Genomic DNA, 20459 nt, shown 5'->3' with positions numbered 1-20459 from the left:
AAAGAAATACGATAAATCCTTTATCCTGGAACTTTTGGTGAATGTTTTAGAGACTAGAGATGAGAATATGTCCAGGTGTCCTTTGAACTCTGCAAGGTGATTAAAGTGAACAGTATGAACCTGAAGTGACAATACAGAAATGCATGGAGATACATGCATGGGCTAGGGATTTGCACAAGAGGAACAGCTAGTTCATGGGAATGGCAAGCCTGCCATGCATGGGAAATGGGAGATGAACACTTACAGCTTACTCCAAGTGGGAAAACTGGTTGTGGGGAATCTCTGTAAATATTTTTTTACATAGGAAGTAAATATCTTTCTACGTAGGAAGTAAAACTTTCACCACTCTGCTGGAAGACAAATGAGAGCCATGATGAGTTGGAAGAGTGTAGCCAGTTACAATCAGCATCTCGGGTCTCCAGGAAGCAAATACTGAGTGCTAGAAGGGGACAATCAGTTTTACATATTTTTAAATTAATACGAAATGGTACTCTCCCACTTTTGCTGTACAGCCTGGGTTTTAGAATGTCAAGACAGTATTTGACATTTCCAAGAGACTGCAAGGACTAATACTAATCATTTTTATCCATTTTAACCACCACACTGAGTGAATTGTTGGCTCTGTGCAATTAGTCTCTGTGCTTCTTGACAACAGAACCACAGATTTTCACAAATTCTATGAATAATGCAAGGTGGAAGCTCTGTTCTCCAAGTCTGTTATTTTGCTTCTTGAAAAACATTTAATTTCTTATAAACCTGATACAAATAGGCCAGCTGACAAGTATCCCAAAAGAACAGAATATGCTCAGAATAGTGAGATTGGAACTGACATATTTTTGGCAAAAAAAAAAAAATTATACAGGTTGTGTTTGTCTGGAAGTTTAAAAATAGGAGCCTTTGTCATATGTGGCAGGAAAGGCCCGGTTGAGTCATGATTGATGTCACTTGCAAGAATATTTTAAGCTTAGAAAATGACATCAGAATCATCAGAATTTAGTGAGATTCAGAGTGTCTCCTGAAGCCAGGGTGCTGGGGATTCTGGAAGATACTTTGTGGATAATACATAGCATGCTGCCAGACATCATCTGAAGAGAAGCCAGGAGTTACGGTACTTTCAGACTACATTTCTAAATGATGGGTATAATTTGCTTTAATAACATTAATTTTTAGTTAAATGCATGTTTCAAACTGGTTTTGGTTTTTTAGATTTGGTGCAACCCCCCATTTCAGGCTGGAAGAGCAGTCTGTCACTGTCTGACCTCTCCCCTTACTCACTTACATGACAAGTTTCCAAGAGCAGTCGGGAGCGCTCTCCTTATTATTTGAGTCTGCAAATACAGCAGGATCTCTTTCCATTTACTCTTCTCCAGTTTTAGTGCTCAATTCCTGCTGACTTTACTACTGAGCATTTATAAGTCAGACTGTAACAGTACATATGTATGTTAGAAGTATTTCTTTTAGCTCCCAGGCTAAAACTAAACTTTGTCTGTCTGTCTGCTACTGCAAGTGCTAAAATGGAAGTAACGAAACAGAAAAGGTGCTTGGATTTCGCTTTATTAAAGATGACCAATAAATTGTGCGAAGTCAGGTCACGGAGAGGCTGTGCACAGCTTTTGCCATGCAGAGTAACAAACCTCTTTGGAATAGTTTCTTACATTTCTCCTTTGATTTGCCACATATAGCAAGTCTTTGCTCCGTAAAGTAATTTTAGTGTGAAAATTAGTATATTTAATCTAAGCACACAATGCTACTTTTGATCCAGCTAGATTTATTTTGCTTTTAAATAGCTTTTAAATGTAAAGAGAAAGTAAACTGCAAATCATATTTCTAAGAAGTAGATTTATACTTGCAGTTAGCAGCAGCATGTTTTGTTCCTAAAAATGACAGATATTAATGAAAAAGCAAGTTGTACGGTTGCTTGGCTGCATGCCTGTAACAATATGCATAATCAGTTTTCATAACTCAAATGAGTTCATTCCAGGAAAATAAAAAGTTCATCAGGCAAGCAGCTCCGTGGGTAAAGTGTGTGTGTTAGCTAAGAGCTGCTGTTATCTGCCATTTAGATTTGCACGTTGTGCTCGTTCCTGTTCTGTTTGAAGAGCCAAGTGGCGGATGAATTATTCTTGGTATTCCTGACTTTTACTTCAAGCCAATAAACACCTGTGTGTGACTGGTCTGCCAGAGCCATTCCATAAAACATCTGGGCACACTCCAGCCCTGGGGCTACTGGCGTTCAAAACATTTTCCCCTGATCCTGCCGCTCGCTGCTGCTGCAGTCGGGCCTGATTAAGCACAGGAATTGGATCAGGAATCCCATCACTCCCATGCACCCAACTCTCTTGGTGGTAGAAGAGGCAGACAAAAGTACAAGGACTCTGGTGGATTATGTGAGTGGTGAGGCAGAGGGAACTGCATGTAATTCCTTTGGGCAGAGAGAGTTTTCCGTGGCTCCTCTGTGTTATTTAGCGCACAGAAAGGACCTGCGCTGGAGGATGAATCACTGCACAGTAAAACCTCTGTGCAATCTGTACTTTGTTGCAGCCGTTTTAAGGACACAGTGAGTGAAGCAGACAACTGTAGAGAAGGAAACAATGTTTTCACGATTAAGGCATGAGTGCAGCCCTGGGGAACTGAATCGTATCCCTGCCTTTGCCACAGATTTCCTGTGTGATAAGAGTCACTTTGCACATGTGGTTGTTAACTGTGTTTCTGGAGGTGCTTGGTATGGAGGAGTGTAATTTGTAGAAGTGTTGAGCACTTGCCACTGCAAACTGTAGGCAGTGGGAGCTGTGCTGTGATGAACACTGAGAAACCAGGCACCCTGCATCCCAATGAGGCAGGCAAGCAAAGTGGAGGCAGGGATTACACAGATAAATCTTCGTGAGTTCAATTTATATGGCTAAAGAACAGCTTGAAGGGGATTGTCCTTCTTAAACTTGTCCTTTCTTGTACCTAAAATAGGAACAGCAAAGTTCTAGTTAAATACAAATGTAATATTTGTGAACAGTTGCTGAGTTTAAGATAGGTCTGCTAAGCTGAGAAGGAGTAAAATTGCTGTTTAGCATTTGTCTGTCCTTCATTTGTTTTGCTACTTTATCTTTTTAAATGGAGATATTATTGTATCGTTGACCAGTCACTGAAGAACTTCCTATTAAAGTAATATTGTGAGTACATGTATGTTTTTACTGACTATATGCAAAGTTAGAGATTCAATAGCCTCTGTGTGTTTTCCCATAGTCTTAAGGTGGGAAATATAAGCTTAATCATAGAGAAAAAGATAACACTTTAAAAATACTACACTGTTCTGTTGGCAAAAGTTGAAAAAGACATGTAAGACACTTCAGGGGAAGATACTTCTTGAAGTGAAGAGTTAATCTTCTGCTTACTCACAAAATAAAACATGACTGTTTGTGTAAAGTATATCTTAAAAATCACAAATTCCATGAAAATGTGTATAGCATTTTGTATGTAAGCTATCCTTATATCAAGATGGGCAAAGTCAAAAATAAGTCTCTTTAATAAAAGAAATGGAAAATGAGAACAGAAAAGCAGATCACAGATTTATATAATATAGTTTTGTCTTAAATACCGACACTCGTTGATGCTGTAATCCAGTGCCAGGGAGTATTACTATTTTTTTTTTTGAGAGTGCTATTTATTTTGCATGCTCATCATAATTAATAGAAAACTCTTCTATTCCCCCCTTAGTCAATCACAGCTTTTAAGAACATTACATTTGGAAGTGTCTATTTTATGTAACTAGAAGAGGTATGCTCCATTCCACCAGAGGTGTTAGTTACACAGGTGACTAGAAAAGTAGAGGAATGTTTTTAACTTTAGGAATCACAAACACATACTAACACAGAAACCCATTTATTTTCTAAATTTTGCTTATTTGAGATGTAACCTATTTTTTCTGTTGGGACACAGAGCCATACACTCAGGATGCACACATGGCACCAAAAGTAGAATTCAGACAATCCAAATGCACAAAAGTAATTCATAAAACCTCTGCTTTACTGACTGTAAAATCTGAATTCACTTGGCTCCATTGTTTTGGTCCTGTCAGTCTGCTAAGTGCCAAAGCTGAGGTTTCCGTGAGTACATTAAACTCTCAGCTTCCAGCTACAGCTTCTTTTAACCCCACTAAAAGACAAGTCTGGACTCAGTTCCCTCAGGAGATCGCTTCAATCCAGGTGCCCAGAGCACACCTACCACTTACTGACGTCACTGGCTGCTTCCAGGATGGATCTCACTCATGTCCTGGGCTCGTGGGTACTTGGCAGTTGCCCATGAACTTGTGGAGTTGTCTAGTGGAGTGGTGAGTTACAGAGGACTCGGGTTCCTGCATGCTTCTAAGTCCCTACCTTGCTGTTCAAAGCTTCAGCCTGTTTTATAGAAGGAAATCCCACTGAACACTGATTGTGGCTCCATGAGGTGCCCTGGGAGAGTGGCTCAGAGCCCTGCACCTGCACGGCCACCCCCAGGCTCCCAAGAGGAGTGGAGGAGTTCAGAAGCCCCTCTGCACTTGTCATTCCTGTTTGGTGGACTGAAGAGCTGAGCACAGCATGTCTGTGTGTGCAGTGCAGCAAGCTCACAGGATCAGAAGACTGTAAAATATTTTGAGAGTCACTTGAATATGGTTTGCTCTCAGTCTCAAATGCAGAAACAGAGATGAAAAAAATCACCAGATCATCCTTTACTGTTATCAATATGGCAGAAAACACCAAGTATTTCTAATTACTGTATTCTACTTCTACATAGAAAGAAAGCTGACCTGAATTTAATTGTAATGTCTCAATACCGTGAGATTGCAAACCATTCCTCCCCCCCCCAAAGATTATACTCAATCCTTCCCCATGTGGAGTATTTAATCCCACTTTTGCTTACTTTAAACTGAATGGAATTTTTGTACCAAATTAGGACAACTAAGTCCTTCCACACAGAAAACTACTGAGCTCACTGGATATTTTTCTGTCGTGGTGCCAAACCATACAGTAATCGTACTGAGGATATGGATGGAAGAAACGCTGCTCTGCACAGTAATTCCATATAGGAATCACTATTGATTACAGCGAGGCTACTTTATGGGTAGTGGTAAATTATGAGGTTTCTCTTGTAAGTGAGAACATTGATTTACATGAGTAATGCAAAGGCTCACGCGAAAACTGAACTCAAACTTTAACTGTCAGCTGTAACACATCTATTTATACCACAGATCTGTGCTTAGCTACTTACATTTAATTATAATCAGTTGTGGTGCCTGTCTGTGTTTACTCAGAGAATCACATTACTGAGGTCAAATGCAATGACAGTTATATTGTAGTTATTTGAAAACATGCTTAGTTGTACATTCTGCCTGTATCTGAGGACAGAATTTCTGCAGAAGAGAGGATGGGTATGATTCACCAGCCCTTCCTTACATGAATAAAATTTCACACACATCAATTTTAGTCAGGGCATGTCCGTGCTGCACAACACTGAGCTGCAGAGAGAGAGCCAGAGCAGCTCCAAAGGAGCCAGCTTGGTGACTGGAAGCAGTTTAACCACATTGCTTAATGCTGCATACTGTCTAATTTACCCTGGTTTTTAGCAAAGTAAATTAGCTTTGGCAAAGCAGTGCACAAACAGGCTACCCTGCTCCCAGTCCATGGGCCAGCTTTGGCATCGATTTCCATACCGTACATACTGCGCACTATAGCAAAGGACTCTTTGCATAAAAATGTGCAGATTCAGATCCTCAGATTTTATTCTATACTTATTCACTTTAATGGCACAGAACATTTTTAATTCTTGAATGTCACTGCTTAAAATTTAGTGGTATTACTGAAACAGAACATCAAAGACTACAATACCATTATAAATGAATCACTAAAACATATCAGTTTGGGCTTACCATGATCAAATATGCTTATATTTACTTGACAGCAGTGGCAAACTGCTAATTGGTAGTAGATTTTTTCAGACTCTTAAGCCTAATTGCTTCTGACCCATGGCATCCTTATTTCCAGCATGAATGGCTTTACCAAAATCTGAACAAATCACTAAGCTTTCACATTGAAATCTTAGAAGAAAAATGTCATTAATATAACTGAACTATGTTTTACAATGCCACAGGTCCTACAATTTTTGAAAGAGTCTGGGAAAAATTAGGGTTTAACTGCCTGCTGTCTGACAGTATTGTTGATAGACCAAATTTTTCCTCCCATGAAATCAATGACAGAAATCCGTCAATGACAAAGGGAGCAGATACTTGTTTGCCATGTACAATTTTCCACTAGGGATAGAATCTCCTTTCATATCTCAGAAATTATTTCAAACTACTTAGTAATAGAGTCTTTTGGCATCAAAATCAGCAACCTTTTCAATACCAAAGCAACAGATGCTAACTTGATATTCCAGGAAACAATAACATTCAAACAATTCAGTGTTATTCTTCCCAAATCTAAACAGAGCACATAAGGATGCATTTTGAAAAAGTGGCCTGCTTCAGCCCCCAAATTTTACATTCAGAGTTGAAGGCATGCTGAAAATCAACAGCTACTGCAATAAGCTGAAATATTAATTTATGCATAAATTAGGTGGGAAAATAATCGAGAATTTTTAAAAATAGATAGTTTTAATCTCTATCTCTGCTTGAGCTAAAAAATAAAGACGTAGGAGCTACCTGCAACTCCTTCTACAGTAAAATAACTATCTAACTGTGGCAGAACTTCAGATCCTCTAGAACAACCTTGATGATTCTAAATTTAAACTAAAATGCTTGAATGTATACAGCTATTACCAGAAAAAGAAGCGGAAAAAATTAGAGGAAAAATGTACCCATATGGAGGACTCTAATATCCATGGCACAGATCTTGAGAACAATACCAGAAAATTGGCTGAATTAACTGTATCAGAATGTACACTATGCAAGAAGACATGTATATGCAACACACATTTCTGCTTCTCTCAATAAAAATAATTTTGATAAAAAGGCAACTTTCCTCCCCAGATTGAAGTTCTACCGTAAAAGGATTTGGAATGGAGCTATAATCCTTGTTCTCATCCACGAAGGACTTATTTTCATCCAAGTTGAGTGAAGATGTCAGATTCATCAAACATATTCTATGGACTTAGTGTTGGTTTTTATTTTGTTTTGTTTAATAGCTCGCACAGTACAATCACTACAAAGCAGAAATTTAGATAAATACATTATTTTTTTACCAGGCACTGGATTAATGCTCAACCTTGCAACATCCAACTGTTGCTCCGTATTAATTTTACAGCCAATTGCTGCTCAAACCCTGTAGTGATTTGGCTGTATTCTGATCTCTACTCCTCTCACCATTTCACATTTTCCCATATAATATTACCGTACCACCATAAATGATAGAAGCAGTCTCTTCAAAACCAGTGATTGCTCCAAGGTGCTTGAATTTCTGCCTTGAAATGACCTACAAAGAAGAGAAGACGCACTGATGTCAGTCTTGGCTTTCTTTCTGATTATATAACAGGGGAAAAACGATACAATTTTTTTAAATATTTTTATGTTAGTTTTGTAAAAACTAAGGAGGGAATTATCCAGAATTACTGCTGGTGATTACCTAAGGAGTGAAATGGGGCTACTACAGTAATAACTGGTAGCTGAATACCTGAGAAGTATTTTAACCTTCTCTCTAGCTATATAGTGTCTTTTGCGTGTCTGTGTCAGCACCTCGTGCAAGAATCTGTTCGTCATGAAACAGTCAAACCCTCTCTCCTGACTAATACTGGACATTACAGTCCAAAATACTTTCCACCAATACCTCTCATTTTTCCTCTAGGAAAAGAAATCCATAACTGGAGACTACTTACGACATTCTAATTCTAATTTTAAAACAATCTCCTTTTCACACTCCCACCACAAAACAAACAGGCCAATCTTTTCTCCCTTTTTCCACTTGAAAAAGGAGGTAATTTTTAGAAACTACTAAGAAAGCAAAAGGCATTTGGGCACGTCAGTAGCATTCACTTGCAAAAGGTTTATGTTTGAAAGCTAAAAACACTGTCTTCAATACAGCGCAAGACACACTGTCTGCAGCATTGCTTTTAATATTGAGTTATTTCAAATAAGGCTAAACACATAATTAAGAAGTGCAGCTGGCAATTTTCTGCCTACATTTTAAAATAACTCTCCATTTTTTGTTTTATTGGCCACAAAGTCAAATTCTTTTCTAAATTGCAAAGATGCAAAGTGTTTCTGGATATACCTAATTTAGAGTAAGGTGTTCTAATTTGCCAAGTTATGACTGTGTCCATTCCACTTGGCACACACTATTTTGAATAAATATTGTTGGGTTTATTTTGGTTTGTTTTGTTTATTTACATAGAAGCCTTAAAAGGCTTCCATATCTTTCTGATTTCTTTACAGAAACTGTACTAACCTTGTAGTTATAATCCACTCATACAAACAATTCAGCTAACCAAGGAGCAAGTTTTAAAAGACATTATGTAGTTTCCATTAATACTGAATTGCTATACTATTAAAGTCAGAACAATTGACTAGTTCTAGAAAAAGCATTTTATATAAACATCAAAATGCACAGATATTCTCTCTCCTTAGAAAAATACAAACAAAATTTTTATGCAGGGAAGAGTCAATTGGAAAAATAAAGAAAATTAGCCATTAATCCTTTCTCTGTGCAAGGAGTTGTATTGCTACACAAAGAAATTAAAGTGACTCATGGAGTCAATACTTTGGTGACTCCTCCTGTAAAAGTCAAGATTTTAAAACAATTCAAAAAATTTTTACATACTTAGATAACTCTACTTCAGAATATCTTTCTCAAAAGCTTTTTCTTTTGGGGTTATTATACACACATATTTTCATTGCAGAAATTTCAAGACAAAATATTACATGAAGAGGGAATTGAGGTTTAAGATGCAAAAAAGATAATGTAGGAATTAAAAGGAAAAATCTTCAAATGTAATTATTCCCCACTAAAGTATTACAAACCCAGGAAAAACAGCCTCTGAAAAGATATCTCACCATCTTAAGACCCCTGATAACCTGCCCTGTATCTTGTTCAATTAATTTACTGAGTCTTTCAAAATCACAGTCTTGTAAACTAGTACTTCAAATAGTATTGTGACATAGTTACAGTCCTCTGGTTATTACACCAGACTGATTATTTCTTTCAAATTATACTGAAAAATATTCAAAAGTCCTAGGCAGTAGCAAACAGAAATGAACAAAAGGGAATAATTTGCCATCTACAAACAGAGGGAAGCACAGTCTAGTAACACAGTTCATATTCTGAAATATTATGTTCTTTACTGATAGAAACTTATTAAATCACATTCAATCTTGGACTGTAAAACATGAATCCCATCTGGAAGCCATTTCTAAAAAAGAGCAGCATATCTCTGGTTTTGTCATTGTTCAGAAAATAACTGTGCAGATATTGTTAATTTATCACTTACTAACCAAAATACTGTCCTGCTTTATTTTCCTTGAAGATTTTTGAAGTAATTGTCTCTTTGCCAGCCATCCATGTGCCCTTGCATGCCTCTTTGCCCCTTGCATTGAGTTCCATTTGAAAAATGGTCTTTTCTGTTTTTTAATTTCTAGGGCCAAGACAGTGAATTGCACAATGTCCAATCCGTAAAAATCCTAACTGCAGTTAAGTTGGCATTTTTTGAAGCACATAATTACTCAGAAAACAAGATGTAAGTAGAAGATCACAACACAGAAATCAGAGACTAGGTGAAAAAGAGAAGAAAGAAAGACATCAACAGATTCATGTCCTCTCCCTCTTTTTACATTCTCATGTATGTCACCTTTTGAGCTGAAACCCTGCCTTTCCACAAAGCACTACTACCCAATTAAAAAAACCCAAACATCAATACAACAAACAACAATAGATTACAAGAATTTAAGATGCATAAAAATGCTTGTTAACAACTCCAGGCATCTAAATGGTGCATTTGTACTAAAACAAAAGGAAATAAAAGCAGTACAAATGGATTTTTTTTTTTAATTTCTCTTGCTAAGCCCTTTTCACCAAAACAGTAAGACTTTAGTTTGTTTTATGAACAACAAAATATGTAAATTTTGCAACAAAAGCAAGCTAATGAACAATAAAAGGAAACTGACAAATATTATATTGTTTTCTCCTGATTTTCAACTTGTCTGACAAACTGACCATGAAGCTGATCAGCTAAACTGTTATTTAACAGAAGGAGTAGCTGGTATTATATGCCTTTTTTATTTTGTGTAAGCCTCTACAATTTTTTTTACAATGCATATTACTGTTCTGCTTTGGCAGTAATAATTTACTCCCTATTCTACAATAATGTGAGGAAAAATATACATGAAAAATTGCTTACACATTCTGGCTGCAATTTCGAGATTGTAAAAAAATTTCCAATTGCCTTACTCTCCATGCTAACAAATTCTTCATATTCCCCATTTCTTTGTGCCAGTAACAAATGATCTCATCTTTGACTATGATCAGGCAAACATCTCACCTACTGTTTTTAAAATGTCTTTTACACTAAAAATGTAAAAATAACTTAGAGCAGAAAGTCACTATTACAAAAATGTACTAATACTGGTTTATGGAATTAGCCAAACATGGTGCATATGCCATCTCTGGGCAGACCCAGTTCCTGAGTAAGCTGCTTTTGAGGACACGTTATAGCTTTATTGCCTGGAATTTTTTGCATGCTGATTTTGAGCTATCAAGAGAATACTTTCATATTTCTTTAAATGATTACTTAACGCTTTAGCTTTCAGGCAAAATTTTTTTCCAATATATCCCTTTACACTATTGTGCTAGGATGTATTAATAGCACTGATCAATCAAAAAAAGCAAGAAGTGGTATGAAATCTCCTTCAGTCTAGCTAAGTGAGGGAGTCCCTAAGTGTTTATTTTTTAGTGATAGCTGATGTAAGAAGGCAATATTCCCTGTCATCCAGCATGATATGCTTGAATGTAACCAAGGGAATCACCCAGAGCTGAAATACCAATGCAATAACTGCAGTAATGACTTGTTACAGCTGATACGCGTCTGAAAATGTGCAAAAAACTACAGAGCACAGACACAATAAGCAGGAACAGAACTTGTTCATATCACTTAATTATTTCCAAGATCAGAACTCCCTGTAAAATATGATTCAAATTTTCTATCGGATTCAAAACTTACTTTGGAAAGAGGAAGAGGATGGGAACCAAAAGATAGAGACTGCAGGCTATAAATATTTCTTTGTTTAGAAATGGAACTTGATTTTATAAGGGCAGATGGCAATATTATATGCTGAAATTCTGCAGAAAGCTACAAACTCATCAGCTGAAAATAAAAGTGATAGATTAAAAGTTGGTTGTATTATTCAATTGCAAAGTGACAACAATCCCAAATGTGAAAACCAAATGCAATCCTAGAATGTAGTAGTTGAGGAACTTCCAAAAGAGATGAAGACTATTAATGCCACTGTAATAGGTCCCAGTGAAATGACCTTAGAAATAGCATTGAATCTATTTAAGAAAAAAAGGCTCAGACTGGAACATAAGCAAATAAGAGATACTAATATGGTAAGGACATGAAGAACTTGTAGGCTGTGTCTAGAGGAACTGAACTGGTTGAGCCTAGCAAAGTGAAGTCTGAGAGAAAATATTCTAACTCAGAAACTGGGTGTAAAATCTATGGAGGAAAGTAGGTGTTGAAAACAAGGAAAAGGACCAACATTCGTACAAAACGAATACACGTAAACTAGTCACACAAACTGAGGTTATAAATTAAATCAGGTGGTTTCTAGTCTTCAGAAGAGTTAGAGCAGTCTTCCTGGGAGTGCTGCTGTGCTATGAACTCTGCACTTGCCAGTTACAAAAAAAAAAAAAAAAAAAGACAGAAAAGCATCTCTGACTCCAGAGCATCCATAGGCCTTAACTTCTTATACCAGATCCCAGCAGCATTCCTCACCACTGCCTTGCACGATCTGTTCTGCTTTTTAATTTTTTCACTTATCTGTCCCCACAGGAAGTTCCACTGGTAACTAAGCCTGAGCAAGTTACCAAAGCTCCTTTTATAGCCAGTGGAGATGCATAGTCTTTGAGGGCAAATCATCCCATTTGTCTTTGTCACTGAAATATCTTTTCTTCTTGCTCTTCAGTGGAACAGAGTGATCTCATTTAGGAATTCTATTTCTTACTCCACCGACTTCTTGCTTAAAATACTCAGCTCTGTGTGAAAACTCACTGTCTTCACTCCTCGCCACCCATGGTGGGGATACTTTTACTCCCTTTCACATTTTGCTGCTTGAACCTTCTGCCCATCAAAATCAACTTTTTAATAGTCATTGCTTCAGTAAAAAGAAGAGATTTAATCTACTCTGGAAATGTATTCATACACAGTATTCCACACAGAAAAGAAATTGCATTAAGTCTTTACCCAGGCTTTTTACTAAAAATGCTCTCTCAGTTTCACCTAATCAAATGATTCATTTTCAATCTTCTCTAAGTTATGCAGTGAAACAAGAACAGCTAATGCTATTCTTAAGTCATTACTGTGCAGACTGCGTGTACTTATCCATAGTTACTGCTTGAAAGTTTCAGTAAGTAAAATGTATATGGACAATCACCTCTGTGAAAGAAGTGTATTAATTCCACCCTGTTATTCTTCAAGGTACACTCCACATATACTCCATGACCTTCCTCATTATTAGAGGTTTCTTACCCGTCTGAGTTCTGAGTTGGTACAACAAGTCTTGGCTGTGTTAACTCTGTGGTGTTGGAAGCTGGGTATTTCTGCTCGACTGTCCTCAAAGGAGACACATACTGCCTTCAGAAGGACATACATACTGGAAAGCTGACCATAGCTTCCTAACTTCAGTCACTGTACAGCAGGTAATCATTCCTTCCTAGTCCAAATCTCAAGTCCAATTTTTATCATTTCGTAGGCATTTTGACGGGCCCAAATAACAGAACTGGAGTGGAAAGGGAAGTCCCAGAATATCGTTCTAATCTGCTCAGTAGCACAAAAGATGAGACAGTACGTGATGAGATGAGCACAGTAAAAACTTTATAACCTAAAAATTTATCCAGAGCGATGGCTCATTCAACAATATATGGATCTATAATGGAATTAGGGGAATAGTATTAATTTCCATTCTGTGTTTGGAGCTTTCTATTTGCATGTGTATAGTGTTGTGTAGTACAGAGTACGTGAAAGGACTTTATTCCTTGCTTCTGCCCATACCTACTTCCTTTACTTCTTTCAAGAAACAATAATTTCACATTACATTTCCTTTAACAAAAAGGATTTCAAGCATAATCTGCCATACTGCCTCAAGAACTAAAAGTGGTCGATCTTAAACATTATTAATTAAAGCTGTTTTCTCTCAACAGCTGACAGCGAGTGAAAGGTTTGAGCTGTCCAGGCTAAAATTCAAGCTAAAAACCAGTCGGTGGTCTCCCTTTAACCTCTGGTGCGAAGTAACTCTAGTTACTACATTATTTAATTCCGCACCAAAAAACCATATAAGCCTGCTTTATTATTTTAAATACTGCTCCTCTTCCCGTCCGAGAGGGAACGTCCGCCGGGGCCGCGGCTCTTGCCGCTGTCCCGGTGACGCCGGCCCGTCCCCACGGCAACGCCGCCGGCCATGGCGGGGCGCGGCCACGTCCGCCCGGGCCGAGGTGAGGGGCGACCTCGGGCGGGCTCCGTGCGACCCCCGGGCTCCCGGCTCCGGGCTCCCTGCTCCCTCCCGCTCCATACCCAGCACTTGCCCTGGGCTCCCCTCAGGACCGAGGCGGCCCCAGGCCCGGGCACTGCGGCGGCCCTCGGGCTCTCCAGGCTGGTCGGGGTGGTCCCACACCCTCCTTTCCGCCGTTCAGAGACAGTGCCGGGGGGTCATGGTGGGCTTGGGTCTGTCTGCCTGCACAGGGGGTTTTAACGGGGGGGAAACCTTTTGTTACAGCCTCAACAGGGGCCTTCTGCTCTCTGCTCCCAGCATTTCCATAGCACCCGGAATTAATTAAGGTGAAATAAACTGGGCTTGCACCTGACTTCCCTATTTCTTTAAAATTTGCGAGTTGGCTTCTTCAAGTCCCCCTTCCCCACTTCGGGGATTTTAACGAGTTAAATGAATCTAATAATTACTGGATATGTTTGTTTCAAATTACAGCGGCATTTACCATTTGAGAGCTCAGTTTTGCCATTCTCTGGTGGTGTCTCTTTGCCAAGGTGGACTCCTGTGATAAGTGTCCAAGACCATGGGAGCGGCATTGGAGAGGGCGGCTCAGTGGACTGCTGCTGGCTCTGGAACCGGCACGCTCGAAATCACCCCTTTGAACGAATCTCTTTTAAATCAGATTATTAAGTTTGCAGAGGAATTCAGCACTAAACATCCCGAGGAAGCAGCGTTTGTCTTCAGAGAGCCCCTTGAGTGGAAAACTCAGTTGGACTCTTCAGTATTTGGAAAGGGTTATGTGATCAAGTAAGTGAATTGCAGTGTGTTTTCAAATGCAGAAGGTGAACTATGAAGCAAAATTGTGCTCACTTAGCATAAAGCAAGCCTTAGTGGCTATGGGTGAGATTTTTATTGATGTATATTGAAAATTTTGAGCTAAAATTTGAAGCGTTTCTTTTTGAGTTTGAGACTATTCTGTCTCACTTGTGATGCAGACCTGGTAAGTTAGTGATTCTTAAAACTTGAACTGTCTATTCCTAAGACTTGTCACAACATATGTCTAACTGTGATTAACCATCTTTGTGTTAGGAGTGACTCCCATGTGCTGAGTTGCCCTTGTTTGGTTGCCAGGTGCCCAGCAAGCTGCTCTGTCACTCCCTCTTCTACACTAGACAGGGGAGAAAGAAACAACAAAAGGCTCATGGGTTGAGATAAGGATGGGGAGAGATCACTCACCAGTCACTGTCTTTGGCAAACCGGACTTGACTCGCGGAAATTAAATTTACTACCAATTAAAAGTCAGAGTAGGATAATGAGAAATAAAACCTTCCCTCTTCCTCCCACACCTACCTGTTCTCAAGCTCAACCTCACTTCTAATTTTCTCTATCTCCTCATTCCTGAGTGGCACAGGGGGATGGGGGATAAGGATTGCGATCAGTTCATTACACATTTTTCCCTGATGCTCCTTCCTTCTTCCCCTGCTCCAGTCTGGGGTCCCCCCCACAGAACAGTCCTTCCCAAACTTCTGCAACATGAGTCCTTCCCACGGGCTGCAGGTCTTCATGACCTGCTCCAGCAAGGATCCCTTTCATGCGGTGCAGTCCTTCAGACACCCTCTGCTCCAGCATGGGTCTCCCATAGGGTCACACATTGTGCCAGCAAACCTGCTCCAGCATAGGCTTCTCCCTCTGTGGGTCCACAGGTCCTGCCAGGAGCCTGTTCTAGTACAGGCTTCCCATGGGGTCACAGCTTCCTTTGGGCCTATCCACCTGCTGATTTGCAATGAATGAATTGGTTTACCTTGGAAGTTTTTTAAAAGTATTGTTTAAAGAAATTGTATATGCTTTATCATGTAAAACTCGAATAACATTTAAGATTCTTCTCAATTAAAGTTATTATTTTAGAAAGATATAATTTAATTCTTCTAGTGAAGCAGCTGTTCAGTCTGAAGCCACAAGCAGAGATGGCCAGCCATTGCTTCTTCTCTCGGCATCAACTCTCAGAGTTCGCAGTTTTGACCAGCTGTCCCGTTTGCTACAAATTGCTATGGAAAAAAAGTTAAAGGAAACACAAGCATGCCTCGAAGGTTTCTTTTCTTTTTTTTTTTTTTTAAGTCTTTCCTCTTTCTTAAAATGTTTTCAGCAATTTGTGAAATGTGCAGAAAGAAATATATGCCTTCATTTTAAGTATGTGAGAAGGTACTAATTCATGAAGGTGGATAAAGGTGCTGATCCAGACCTTAATGAAGTTTCTATTTCTTGTTTTGTTTACACAGAAATTAATAACAGAGAAATCTGGAATAAAGTTAAAATAACGTTGTTGAATCTTATATACAAATTTGTGTATACTGAGCAATTTCCCAGCGATGACAGTAGGTTTAAATTTCTGAAAAAAAAAGTCTTCTTTGAGGCTAATAATAGTTTGTCCTACATATGTAGTTTAATATTCCTTTAAAATATTACACTCCTAAAAAATGGCCAAGAAAAAATTATATGTTTAAGACATTCTTACCTGTACAAGGTTCACAATGAACATTTCCAGATTCTTCCTTCTTACAATGGGTTTAAAATATAGGTCTGAGCAGTTCTGCTGTGTCATCTTCAAGACCTAGATTTTCAAACTGACAAGAAGACTGTTGATATGCTAAACTGGATATCCTCCTCCTACCTGGAAGTAGAAGAGATCAGTGATATTCTATTGTGATATTAGTAGAAATTGCATCTGCAGTACTAAAATATAGATGCGTATACTGGATCAAGCTTCAGATCCATCTGATCCAGGGCCCTGTCACTGACAGTGGTTAACCATGAATACTGGGGAAGAATAATATGACCAGTGAATCATGCAGAGCCATTCAGAGATGCATGGGACTTCATTTGCAGCAACAGAGCAAAATGGATTTGTAAAATACATTGACATGTAGTTATGTCACTGTTTACCAAAAAGAACAGCTGGCATAGCTGAGGAAGTAATGGGGCCATTGGGAATGCTGCTAGAAAAGCTTAAAGATGTTCTTTACACTAAATCATATTTCCAAAATGATCAATTTTCAGTGAGTTAAGCCCATTGATTTCCTGTTTTGGGAATCAGCCAGGCATATTTTTGGGAAAGGGGACTGTTGATAAAGGGAACTATTTAATATTCACCCCTTGGTTGAATTGATCTTAATATTTGCTGTAAAAAGCAATTGGTTTGTTAAGAAAAATTTCTTTTTATTCTTAGTGTTATCTTGTTCTTAAAAGTACATTTAAAATTGCATTAGAGGGATATGAAAGAATAAATCAGACAGTAATGTTTGATGAATAAATATGAACATTATAAAGTTCTTACTGTAAATTAATAGCATGAAAATCATGCAGCAATTGAAACAAAAGGTGTTTGTCTCATCCAATCATTTTAAGCATAGTTGCACATTACATGATTCTGTTTCATGTTTACAGCTAACAGAGATCCTATAGTGAAAATTCTTGGCCCTGAATATGCGACTGTTGAAGGAGAAGATACGTCCATCTTGCATTTATTTGACAAAGTGAAAAGAGGTTATGACCCTGAAACAGAGACGAAAATGAAAATCATTCTTCTTCTTCATCAGCTGGATTTGCAACTGCTTAATAGTTCTTTGAAACAGATTTCACAGTAAGTGCATTTCAAATGGAAGCTAAGCATCTCAGCCAGTGCATTTTTTTGTTTTATTGTTAAATCAGATTGGTTTCAACCCACAGCATGTGTTTTTGGTGTGATATAAAGAAATTTATGGAAATAACTTTCACTATTCACTAAGTTATTGAAAAAAACAATTTTTCATGATGATTTTTCTGTAGGTGTGGGTATGCAAGTGTGTGCCCACAAGTGTGGTTTTTTATTGCATATGTTTTGCATTTTGTTAGCAAATTGAAGTCATTTGTACAAACAGCAAAGTTACAGTCAAATATTTTCAAGGAACTGTTTATTTCTTCATGGAACTGTATTAAGTATTACACTGAGTCTGTTTCATAGTTACGAGGACTTTGTATTAGGTATGGAATGAAAATTTCACTGAACTATAGAAAAAATTAAGAAACACTATGAAAGATGACCCGTTTTTATATTTTTGTTGCTACTAGTAAGACTCAATGTAAAATAAAAAAATCGTGCAATATTCTCTTCATTTCTCTGAGTGCATCCTTTTGATGAATACATTTTAAACTATTTTCTATTATTTGCAGAGGTGTTAGACTTAATCCAGCTGCTGTAAACAGTGAAGTGAGTCTTCTCAAGAATTTCTCTGGGAAAGGAGAAGACACAGTACTGGAATCACTGGAATATACATCAGGTCTAGATCATATCTCATGTTTACATAGATTGTTATTAAAGTACTTGATTTCTGTGCGAAATTTTTTGGATTAATTTCAGTAACACATTTAAAGAGTTTATTTCTACTATAAAGTTATGAAGTAAAATAAAAAGTATTTTCTGACATGCAATGGTGTTCTTCAACCTTTACATACAGAAATAGAGTCCCAGTTATGTGAATATCTTCAGTGGAAGTAGAGGAAGTGAACTGACTCCCTGATCCTGAAAAGTGCTAAACACAGTTGTGGTTCTTGGTTGGATTGGACCAAGGGTCACAGAGTTTTGCACAATTAATACCTAACAGTATGAATTCTTAAGAGTAACAAATTGTTTGGGGATTTTATTTGTATACGTGTTACATTAATCATCAAGCATATCTATTAAAAAATACTTTTAAACAGGATAAAAACACTAATGCTAATTGGTTACAGATTACGTGTTTGCTAATGGATGCCGAGCTCCTCCCTGGAGACAAGTGCATGGAGACATTTGTTATTTAGTCATCAAACCACATGACACTGATCCTTTGTATATCACTTGCAACACAGCAGGAGTGTTTTTAAATGGGGTAAGTAATAATAAAGGATACCAGGCAGTAATCACTTTTTTGTGCTAAAATCAAATCTCAGTCAGGTTTGGGGTAGTGGTATTGGGGCTCTAAGACCTGCAGAGCTCATGTTTTGGTACAGAAAAGAAGCCACAGTAATAAGTGTGTTTTGAGTGCTTTTTCAAAAAGTTTTATACCAGGAGTGTATTCTGCACTCTTTCCTAACAGTGTTTGATTGGCCTTTAAATGTACTCAAGCAGTTCTTCACTGTGTTCCTGTTTACAGGTACTGGGGGACTCGATGCCTCTTTAGTGCCTCATTGCTCTTGATCTGAAGTGTGATATTGTTGTGTGTGGCTAATAGAGCTTGCTTTTGTCTTTTTATAAATGATAAAGCAGTTCTTTCTCCTGTCAGTGGAAGCTTTTTAGAAATTATTTATCTCTTCTCCTTTTCATTTTGGTTACCTTTTTCCTTTCAGATGGGTTTTATTTAGGCATATTAGCCCCTTATGTGTGCTAAGCAGTGACCAGAGCTCTTACATTCATTTTGAAGACAGACTGATGTCCGTGAGGCATAACTCCACAAATTGATTTCCTAAGAGTTAAAAAATCCAGGGGAGTTTTGACTTGGCACATTATTAATAAATGAAGCTTGTAAAGCGCAGTCAATCAGGTCACATAATTTTCTGATCCGTTTAGACGTCTGCCATGCTGCACTGGAAGCTCATATTTAGTTGGTTGTTTGCCGTAAGCCGTAAATTCTTTTCAGTGGAACTACAGACGGTACAATTGACTGATAATTGCCTGCAAAATTCCATGTGAGATCTTCGTCATATGTAGGGATCCATGGAGATGATCCATACATCTTTACAAAGCACTGGTGAAATTTGATGGACTCTGCTGAGCATGAGACTTCTGTACCTAATTCATTACAGTATGACCTTTGTGCTTTAGCACTACTTTGTGATGCAGATTAAATTACCTGTGTAGGGCAAAGCTATTAATAATTTAAAATGTATTCTTTTTTTAAGGGTCTGCTAAAGGGTAAAGAGCTTGACTATGAAAGAAAAAGTGATGTGTATAAAGATATAGTCACATTTTTAAGAGAGAGATCACCTAGATTTGTAGAAAATATGGCTAAACAGGTATGTATTTACTGATACTGGGTGTATCTTCTACTTTGTGCAAGTGTACATTGTTAAGAATTAAATTATAAACCTGGATGAACGTTTATGTTCTTTATTAAAGATGATTAAATGAAGAATTTTATTGGCTGAAATGCATGTTTTTTTTTTTTTTTTTTGGATTTGTTTCAGGTTCTGTGAAATATATTTCTTTTGTAAATAGCAAATAATAACACCATTCATGTATTGTTCTGTCGTACCTTACTGTGGGGTTTGAATTACATGTGAAGCCAGCCTCTAATTTTGCTTGAAATGTTTTGTGTCTTCTGGTATTGTTCTCTACGGAGCACTGGAAACACTAAAGCAGAAAAATATGATATCCTTATGGGAAAGGTCAACTTTTTATGACAATATTTTTCTGTTATCAAAACCACTTAAACTTTTATCTTCATGCTTTGTAACCTAAAGATAAATAATAGCTTGACCCTTTTTTTTATGAGAACTATCTGATTTAAATATCAGAGTTGGGAGTTAAACATCCAGCTAACACACTATGTCTTGCTTCAGCCACTATAAAATGCAAGTGTTTTGGCTTTAATTTAGAGTTCTATATTAGCTAGAACCACACAGTGCCACTACAGTTTTAGTTGTTTCATCATTCCTGACAAAAACTCTTTTTTTTTTTAGTTTTCTAGTGTGGTTATAACAGATTAATAACTTGGTGGTAAAATCAATTACAGGCCAAAACCTGCCATAAAATTTATCGTGATTATTTATATGCAACTTTATTTATTCAAAGAAGGAA

General features: G+C 37.7%; 1 protein-coding gene and 1 long non-coding RNA gene across 4 annotated transcripts in view; one reads left to right on the top strand and one right to left on the bottom strand.

Moving 5' to 3' along the window:
- Positions 1–397: 397 nt before the first annotated feature.
- LOC113949661 lies at positions 398–13433 on the bottom strand. The gene is made up of 3 exons (XR_003528497.1): positions 12697–13433; positions 7361–7436; positions 398–2952 (listed from the first exon to the last, which is right to left on the bottom strand). It is a non-coding gene; the product is annotated as an uncharacterized LOC113949661 (long non-coding RNA).
- The window catches only part of ARMC4 (armadillo repeat containing 4), a 79029-nt gene continuing 72002 nt past the window's right edge, over positions 13433–20459 (top strand). Inside the window, exons 1-7 of one of the 3 annotated variants that reach the window (XM_027648522.1) lie at positions 13433–13658; positions 14147–14458; positions 15581–15738; positions 17093–17288; positions 17858–17964; positions 18416–18552; positions 19562–19675. In XM_027648522.1, coding sequence (XP_027504323.1) covers positions 14235–14458; positions 15581–15738; positions 17093–17288; positions 17858–17964; positions 18416–18552; positions 19562–19675 — 936 coding nt within the window. In that variant the 5' untranslated portion in view covers positions 13433–13658; positions 14147–14234. Of the gene's footprint in view, positions 13659–13933; positions 14002–14146; positions 14459–15580; positions 15739–17092; positions 17289–17857; positions 17965–18415; positions 18553–19561; positions 19676–20459 lie in introns of those variants that run through there. The other 2 variants (XM_027648524.1, XM_027648523.1) reach the window with 2 other exon arrangements.

The sequence above is a fragment of the Corapipo altera genome, unplaced genomic scaffold, assembly GCF_003945725.1.
Source record: "Corapipo altera isolate COAL_440 unplaced genomic scaffold, ASM394572v1 47, whole genome shotgun sequence".
NCBI lineage: Eukaryota > Metazoa > Chordata > Aves > Passeriformes > Pipridae > Corapipo > Corapipo altera.
Note: the sequence above shows the minus strand (reverse complement) of the source record. Positions and strands in the feature narration are given on the sequence as shown.